The following is a 9,309-nucleotide window of genomic DNA, read 5'->3' on the forward strand; positions in this document are numbered from 1 at the left end:
CCTATTGGACACATTTTGCTTAAGTTTTCCAGCTACCTGGAAAACTCTGCTTTGTGGAATAGCCCCCCTGGATTTCACTTAAGCATCGAGATCTTGCTGCGTGCTGATTGGTCAGTCTCCCATAATTATGCACGTGTCAGCTGGATGAGTCTTTCAATCAAGGAAACAAATCAGTCAAAGCACAAGAAGAGCTGAACCGTTTAGCCAAACGCAGGAGCCTTTCGGTTTTAAGGTAGTTTGTAAATCCTGAAGTAGCTTACAGTGCCCTCTCTGACATGGATTATCTTGTCATGCTAGCTTGTATCTCAAGTATAACTCTGGAGTTACTATAGACTCACTGCAGAGAGCCAGTAAACATCACTATGCAGCTGATGGCATACATAGGGATCAAGGCGGAGCAGTAACCCCGCCCCCACAAAACTCTCTTCTGAGAGCTTTATTTGGTGTGACTCAGTTAAAGTCATTTCCTAACTGGACTCATTAAAAGATTTATGACCGCACCAACTTTTTTTGCCTCGGTACAGTAGGTTAATGTGCACGTTCTGAATTTGCTAGAAAAAGAAATAACTTGATACTGCGCTTGTCTGATTGAAGATTCCAATAGATTTAGAAATTTAAACTGCAGGACAAATGGCTGCAATTAAAGTCCTTGTCTAAACAGAAAATCAATTAGAGATGCAAGCTTATCCCTAAGGCGGTAATCGTCTAGTTCTACTTTTCTGCTGTGTGTCCGGATTGTAAACGTTTCATTTGCTCCACCAAAGTGCTCTGCGCATAAGCATTTGTGTCACTTAGTCCATCCGCAGCCTGGAGTTGTGAAAGTGTCAGTTATACAGATGCAGTCTTCATGGTCCTAATCTTGCCAAGCATCCATCAATGAAGAGACGATACCCATAAAACAGCTTTTCACTCGCTCTCGAGTTTATGGTCTTCAACAGTCCATAGTCGTGGTTTTAGGATTACGGATAATAGAGCATCTCAAGGGCTGTCAGAGCAGGAGCGAAATGCTTTCAAAGCATAGATGCCCGCTGATCCGTAGGTCCAGGCGAACGAATCGAGCGATTCATTGTTTCTTCATTGTTATGACATCAACTCCTGCAGGCAGATAGTTCCTTGAGAATGGTGCCCTGCCCATTCAATGAGCTTAAAACAAGCCCATTCCTCCTTGTTAATCAGCCATTCTATCAATTTATGTCCCTCTCAATCCTCGACCCTTCATATGTGAAATAAAATGAAGCCTCACTTGTCATTTGTAAAAAGCACGAGAGCAGATACACTGGGATGTGTTTTTCGCCTATCCCAGCATGCTCTCCTTTGAGACGCACTCACATATAGAGGTGAGAGCGAAGCTTGGGGTCTGAGTGCAAGATCAGCCGTCTGTCCGGCACTCCTGGAGGGTTAAGGATCTTGCTGAAGGGCCCAATGGAGATGTAGTTACTCTGCCGAGCATGGAGTCCCTAACCCACTAAGCCACACACCATCCCATAGATGTCATAATCAATCAGACCATTCCGTCAGATCCCTTCCATTCCAGAAGTACCAAAGCAGTGTGCCACACTTGGCATGTCTGGCTGACTTATGTCCTGGATTCTCATTGGACGGTATAGGTTTGATAGGATAGACAGTGAGACTGCACTACACAGCCCAGGTCAGTACCTGCCTTGAGGGAGTCAACTGTGTTTCTCCTTGGGCACAAGAGTCTAAAGTTTAGTAGGATAGAGGGGAAGATCTAAGCTCCTCGGTCTCCTGATAAGTGACCACTCAGTTTTCCACAATAACACTGAAATGAGACGCGCTCCGCAGCACCTATTGAAGTGGGAAAAGTTTCACTAAGCTTTGGAGATAAAAATGTGCTTCACGGTTTTGGCATGACTAACACAGAGAACTTTAAATATTAATCTGGATTTCTTTTTCATTACACTTCTCTTCCCCCTGCAGCCAAATTGAAATCCAGGCACATTGGCAGAGCTCTGAATGCCATATTTATGGACCCACAGGTATCTTACCTGTCCTCAATCTCTTTTTATCCCTCCCCACCTCTGTCATCCCTCTCTCCCTCTCTTGCCCTCTCTCCATCCCCTTCCACGTAGCTCTCAATCTGCCCACCCCCCCTCTCCTTTATCCTCCTTATCTCTGTTGTGCCACCATCAGGTCTTCCTATCTCACTCGTTCTCCAAGTCACTCCACGGGGGTCCCAGTCCACTTAGCCCTCCCCCTCCCCCCGGCCCCGGTGCTCTGGGCACCGGTTCACTGTCGCCATGGTGCTGATGAAGATGAAGTTCTCCTTCCAGAAGAGGGTGAAGCTGGCCCAGGCGCTCTGGCTGCTCTCCTGGGTCGCCACAATCGGTGGAGCCGTCACCTTCTCCCTGGGAGTCTTCCTCAAGACGGAGCTACAAAGGAGAAGTGAGGTATGCAAGTGCTCCTCCTTAATTCGCCTCCTCCACCATCTTCATTGAGGTCTATCGAGTGTCACATCGGTCTTCCATGAATAGTTGGATCTTCCATTTTTATCCATCTTGCCTTTAGTGTTCAATATACACCACACGGATAAACATCTTGGGACACCAGCTTGCAGGCTAACCCATAGTTGTTTTATCAGCCTACATTCTAGTGGGAAGACTTTTTGTAGTCGGGAATTGATTTCGGCCGATCGGGTTCATTTCTGGGAGCAGCTGAATTGCTCCCAGACCTTCTGACCTTCACACTCACTTCACTTGTGGTTGAGCAGGGCAGCTCTAGCAGGACAGAAATGTGGAGAACCGACTTGTTGGAAAGATGGTGTCCAGTGGCGGTGTGGGGCTGACTAACCTCTTCTGTATGACCCCCCCCCCCCCATTCTGACCCCATTGTTTGATGCTGCAGATTGCCTGACTATGTGCTTAATTATACACCTGTATGTCAACAATGGGTGTGGTCTACGTAGTCTATTCCTGTAATTACTATGTCTCCACGTTCTTTTGGCCATATAGCGAACATATATAAACGTCCTGTGACAAGGTGTCGTAGGTTTTGTCAGATGTTCAGTCAATATGGTACACGACTAATCTACTAATCTCTTATAGACATAAACCTTTGGAGTAATTTTTTGGATTATTTTAATTATGCATAAAATGTTGACACATGCTGGTTTTATAGACCGCTGTTGTGCCTAATGAGGTTATTGGTGCTATGATCATATACTGGTTTCTGTGGAGAGTTTTTAATCAGGGACCTTCTTGTTAATGGCAGCTCTGGATGCTACAGCAAATCAATGTTATTAATACTGACTTAAGCCGTTACTCGTAATCTATTCCTTGTAAACTTTAAGTGTCATTTTCATCATAAAGCTGGCTGAATGTGGCGATTACTAATGAGATTATGTAGAAAGATCTGTTCAATAATAGTTCTCCTGTTGATCATTTTCTAGTTTGTAAATGTTTATGGGTTTCGGTAAAATTGATCATAGAACGGAAATGGTTCTACTGTGACTCCTTCTGTTAAAACGGTGCTGCAGTTGTGCACACTGGTACAATAGCTTGACTGGGAGACTTTTGTTTGTCAACGTATGCAAATAAGGACAAAGGCACAATAGTACCATAACTGTGTATAACTTTATATAGGTCCCTCAAGGACCTGACACCCTGAGAGGATTTTCCGATACAGTAGCCTTCTCAAGCCGGAATGGATTTAGATGAAATGAAGATTAAATGATTCACGTCCAAAGCTTATGCACTAATTGCTCACTGGTCGAGGCACTGTAGATGTGAAGCGTAACATAACGAACGACGTTTGAGAGAAGCTAAAAAATAATTCAAATAATACCCAACACTGTGTAGGATTAGAAGTACATTTGGACTGAAATACATTTGTCTCTGTGCTAGCTGTGTAGTTTTCAAGCACATTAAACATTCACCAGATTTTATATAACACATCTGAACAGTTTTTAGAACTTTTTTGGGACAAGAGTTATAATGGTGGGTCTGGAGTTAGTCCAATACAGGGTGCGCGCACACACACACACACACACACACACACACACACACACACACAAGTTTGTAATTATATCTTTGTGGGGACTCTCCATTCAATTTTAGGGGGAAAACTCTAATCCTAACAATGATGCCCTTAACCCCTACCCAGCCCAAACTTAACCATAAGTAACCAAACAAAATATGAGACCTTTGGCATTTTTAGTTGGCATTTAATTTCATTCACAGATCATTGTGGGACCCTGAAAAATGGTCCCCACCACGTCAAAATAAAATGTTTTTATTACATTGTGGGGGACATTTGGTCCCCACAATGAAATATAAACCTAATCTACACACACACACACACACACATGCACACACATTAGCAGTTCAGAGGGAAGTTGGGTTCTTTTGACTTTGCAAGAACCCAAAGTACTCAAAGGAGATCTGTATAACATGGTCACAACATGGTAGTTCTAACAGAAATTCAAGATTTGAAGCCCTGACCCTGAAAGTGTGAGGCAACGGTACCTCCCTATAAACTAGAGTGACAACAAACAATGACTACAATTACCCGAAATGGCTCACAGTAAAGGCCAGTAGCTATATACCTATAAACAAAGTCTCTGCATCTGTCATGCTCTTCACTGTGTACTATGTGACTTTTCAATAAGAGCTTTTTCCCTACAATTATTACCAGGGCCGCTCAACCAATTGGGCGACACTGCCAGCTGCCTAGGGCGCCATCTTCTGACGGGAGGCCAACTTAGCAAGCCGATTTCATTTTGTCTCGGATGGAGGGGGAGGGGCGGGCACTGCAAACTAAACCGTGGAATTATGAATGACAATCATGACTCTGTCCGTAGGTGATGGACAACACGGAGATCCACGCGGTACCCAACACCCTGATGATCGTGGGTCTCGCCTCCCTGGGCGTCAATTTCTTCGCGGGCCGGATGTGCCAGGACGCGCTGGACCCCAGCCGGTTCCCACGCTGGAAGGGTCTCCTGCAGCCTTACCTGGCTGTAGCCGTCTTCCTGGCTCTCGTCATGCTGGTGGCCATCGTCATGAGCTACGCCATGAAGGGCAACCTGGAGGCCTCGCTCAAGGTCGGCCTCAAGAACGGCATCCGCTACTACAAGGACACGGATACGCCGGGCCGATGCTACCAGAAGCAGACCATCGACCAGCTGCAGATGGAGTTCCAGTGCTGCGGCAACACCGACTTCCGGGACTGGTTCGAGGTCCAGTGGGTCAGCAACCGCTACCTGGACTTCAACTCCAAGGAGGTTAAAGAGTGAGTGATGCACCGGGGATACTCCTGGTCCCAGTTAATTCGAGTAAATTCAGTCTGATTGCATTACCAACTAGCCAATGGGCAGGCCTAATCATCCGGGAAAATACATCATAGGGACGGAAATGCACTTGGTCGCACAGTGAATGGGCAAAATCCAAGGGAATTTGCCTAATGTAATAGTCAACTGTGTAGTCAAATCTCATTATCCCAAGTTCTGACTCAAATTTGGCAGAAGGTGCCTTGAGTGCCTCATCCAAAAATTCGCCGACTTCCGTTGGCTCTGGTGCCCAACTGTAAGACCCCATGCTTATATCCCCTCCCCACAGTGAAGGGTGACCCAGCAACCCTGGAGCAACACGGTGTTACAGGCTTCACTTAGAGGTCCAGCAGCCCGGGGATTTGAACCAGCGACCTTCCGATCACAGGCACCAAGACCCAATGTCTCCGATCTCTTAAAATCAAGCCTCAGTTTAGTTTTCAGCTGCACTGCCGACTCAAAGTACTTAGCAGGAAGTTCTAATTCACGTATAAATTGGGTGAGAGGAAAAAGGTGTGATTTCAAACAGCAAAGGTTCTGTGGTTTTTACATAAATGCGTCTGAAAACAGATTGACGGTCACATGCGCCATATTTACAGAGCTTCACTGTCTGAGTCTCTATGCCTTTGAGGGACTTAGAAAGGGAGATATTGGTGTCTGTCACATCCATCAAAATCGCACTCCCATTGGAAGAACATCCGAACCGTTTCATACGCTGTTTCTCACATTCACAGGTACAGCCTGAACCGTGTAGGTAATTTTTTCATCAAACTTCAGTGGGTGTAAATCAGCATAACTTCCTATTTGGGGGGGTGGGAGTGGGGGGCACAATTTCCAATTTTTGAAGGCCACGGGGGTGTGATGGATTTCACTCAACCTCAGTTGTTAATTGCTTTAATGGAGTAATTATTTGGATAGTTAATCAGCTCACCTATAGTTTCAGTTCTAATTCAGGTGCTAATTAAACAGCGTAGTGAAGCCAGCAGGAGTCTGCCAGAGTTGTGCACCCCTGCTGTAAGGAACATTTTCAACAAACACGGAAAATATGTCAGAGAATGTTCTGCGACCTTCCGGAGTAGAGGCCGGCCTTCTGCAATGTGTGCGCTGTCCGGGGCTGAGTGGAATAAAAATCAGTAGATGTTGAGATATGCGCCGCGATTTGGGAGACTGCAGAAAGGAAAAATATGGATGGAGAGCAGGGAGGAGGAAGAGGAGGAGAGCAAAACGGATATGGTGGCGATGTAATGACATCACTCTTAGCAGGCCTGTAGTCAGAAATGAGTTGGGGGGGAGGGGGCCTCCTGAAATTTGCCAACCAGGATGGGGGGCTGAAGCAAATTTCATGGGGGTTTAAATTTTGGAGGGGGGGGGTGACTTTCAGTCACTCTGGATCTATTTCCTCTCTCTCTCTACCCCCTCCCACCAAAGTTGCATCAAGAGCAATGTGGACGGGCACTACTTGGTGGACAGCGTTCCATTCAGCTGCTGCAACCCCAGCTCCCCCCGGCCCTGCATCCAGCACCGGCTCACCAACGACTCGGCCCACTACAGCTACGAGTACGAGGCGGAGGAGCTGAACATCTACGTGCGCGGCTGCCGGGAGGCGCTGGTCAGCTACTACATGGGTCTGATGAACAGCATTGGGGCCGGCGTGCTCTCCATCTTCCTCGTCCAGGTAAGGCTCTCGTTTCCACGGCGACATTGCGGGATGGGATGATATCCAATGGAGGCCCTCGGGGACCCATCTTGGTCGAGTGTTGTCAGTGTCAGCACCTGGGGGGGGGCAAATAAATACCTTTGCCCCTCCGAAAAAAGTAATCAGCCAAAGATGCTAAGAACGAATGATTAAGAAATATTATCTACGACTTTATAGGCCCCCAAAAAGCATCATTTGTGAACCCCCCCCCCCCCCCCCCCCACGAGAAGACTGCCTGGCCATCAGATTTGTTCTGGCACTGATACTCGTTGGTGCATAAGCAGGTTTTCTTTATTGCACCTCCTTGTACTCAACCTCGTATTTCAGTGGACCTCAACCCAGTCCTCAGGTCCCCTGCATCCAGTCCTTGTTTTTGATCTGTCCCTCCACCTACACTCCTCATTTTCCTCATTACCCAGTTATTAAGCCCCTGATTACCCTGCTCGGACATGCTGGTGGTAGACTGGCACAAAAATGTGGATCCGCTACAGGGGGCTTAAGGACTGGGTAGAGAATGACTGTCCTTTCTGGGCCGGATTGGCCTGCTCTCTCACTACATTTACATTTTAATTATTTAGCAGATGCGATTATGCAAAGCACCACACATTTTTGAGCGGGGATTGTCCCCGGAGCGATTGGGGTTAAGGTTACGAACCTTGCTCAAGGGCCCAATGGTGAAATCACTCCGCTGAGTCTGGGATTTGAACCAACCACTTTCCGATCACCGGCACAGTGATATTGCTAATGGTCTAAATAGAGCTGGAACAGCTGTAAACAGTGTAACCCAAAAGGCCCAGGACTGGGGTGACTTCTGTCTATAATTTAGGTATCATTTGACTGAAATGTGCTGTTAATTCAATGCTCAGTCCCGTCCTCGGTACGTGATTTTCAGTCTACTTTCTTCGTCCATCTTGCCTCTTCCCCACTGTCTCTTTCATCCCACCCAGATGTCTGTGCTGGTGAGCCTACGCTATCTCCAGACCGCCATGGAGGCCGTGGCGGGACAGGAGAACACGGAGATGGAGACAGAGGGCTACCTGCTGGAGAAGAGTGTGAAGGCGACGGCGAAAGAGTTCACGGACAAAGTGCTGACATTACTACAGCTCAATCAGGTGCAGGCAGTGGAGGGCCAGGCGGCAGAGGGCCAGGCAGCGGAGGCCACTCCGGAAAAGCCCGTCAGCTAAGAGGGGCGAAGCAGTGCTTCACCTTCACCTCACCTGACAGCTAAGGGGGGGGGACAACTTCAATTCACCTGCCAGCTAAGGGGGGCAAAGCAGTGCTTCACCTTCACCTCACCTGCCAGCTAAGGGGACAAAGCAGTGCTTCACCTTCACCTCACCTGCCAGCTAAGGAGACAAAGCAGTGCTTCACCTTCACCTCACCTGCCAGCTAAGGGGACAAAGCAGTGCTTCACCTTCAATCTCACTAGTCAGCAAAGGGGGGTGAAGCAGTGCTTCACCTTCACCTCACCTGCTAGCTAAGGGGGGGACAACTTCACTTCACCTGCCAGCTAAGGGGGGCAAAGCAGTGCTTCACCTTCACCTCACCTGCCAGCTAAGGGGACAAAGCAGTGCTTCACCTTCAATCTCACTAGTCAGCAAAGGGGGGTGAAGCAGTGCTTCACCTTCAATCTCACTAGTCAGCAAAGGGGGGTGAAGCAGTGCTTCACCTTCAATCTCACTAGTCAGCAAAGGGGGGTGAAGCAGTGCTTCACCTTCACCTCACCTGCCAGCTAAGGGGGGCAAAGCAGTGCTTCATCTTCACCTCACCTTTACCGATGACCATTGCACTCTTTTGTGTTTATTTTTTGGTTCCTGTCCTCACTCAGCAGCCCTGCGTACCCCTGGCCAACGTGTCCGCATTTCACGCTCACGCAGTTACACCCACACACTCCTAAAACATCCCAAGCCAGAGATAGAAGTCGAAAGCAAATTTGCTTCCACCAACCAAGAGAAAATTGCTGCCCGCGGCCCGTAAAAACACTATAAAAGCTAAATTGTTTTCTCATTAGCCGAGTCTCTCAAATTTAACTAGGGGTCCGTTCAGGGGTCATGTGACGGCTCCTTCAGCTCTCAGTCACCCTCCGTCTCCTGGCTGCCACCCGAAACACCTGCAACCTGACCACTGGCCTGTAGGTGGCGTAGTGTCTGAGGAACCAGGTTTAAAACTTGTCACAGGCACATTCACCTCCCGTGAAATGCCCTGCCGCCCCCCCAACCCCCACCCAACCTTCCTCCAGGTCATGCCAGTCCCCTCTGAGCAAAGGTGTCAGAGAAGGTATGAGGAGAACCAGTACGTGAAATTGGCTATGGATTATAAATGGAGTCAG

The 9,309-nt window shown here is 47.8% G+C and overlaps 1 protein-coding gene across 1 annotated transcript; it reads left to right on the forward strand.

Annotated features, from left to right (window-relative positions):
- Nucleotides 1-2,258: 2,258 nt before the first annotated feature.
- Nucleotides 2,259-8,164, forward strand: LOC111839532 (RDS/peripherin-like protein xRDS35). The gene is made up of 4 exons (XM_023803519.2): nucleotides 2,259-2,408; nucleotides 4,817-5,247; nucleotides 6,713-6,959; nucleotides 7,928-8,164. Exons 1-4 carry the CDS (start codon nucleotides 2,259-2,261, stop codon nucleotides 8,162-8,164), a joined length of 1,065 nt encoding a protein of 354 aa, XP_023659287.1.
- Nucleotides 8,165-9,309: the final 1,145 nt, after the last annotated feature.

This window comes from Paramormyrops kingsleyae, chromosome 24 (genome assembly GCF_048594095.1).
Source record: "Paramormyrops kingsleyae isolate MSU_618 chromosome 24, PKINGS_0.4, whole genome shotgun sequence".
Taxonomy (NCBI): Eukaryota; Metazoa; Chordata; class Actinopteri; order Osteoglossiformes; family Mormyridae; genus Paramormyrops; species Paramormyrops kingsleyae.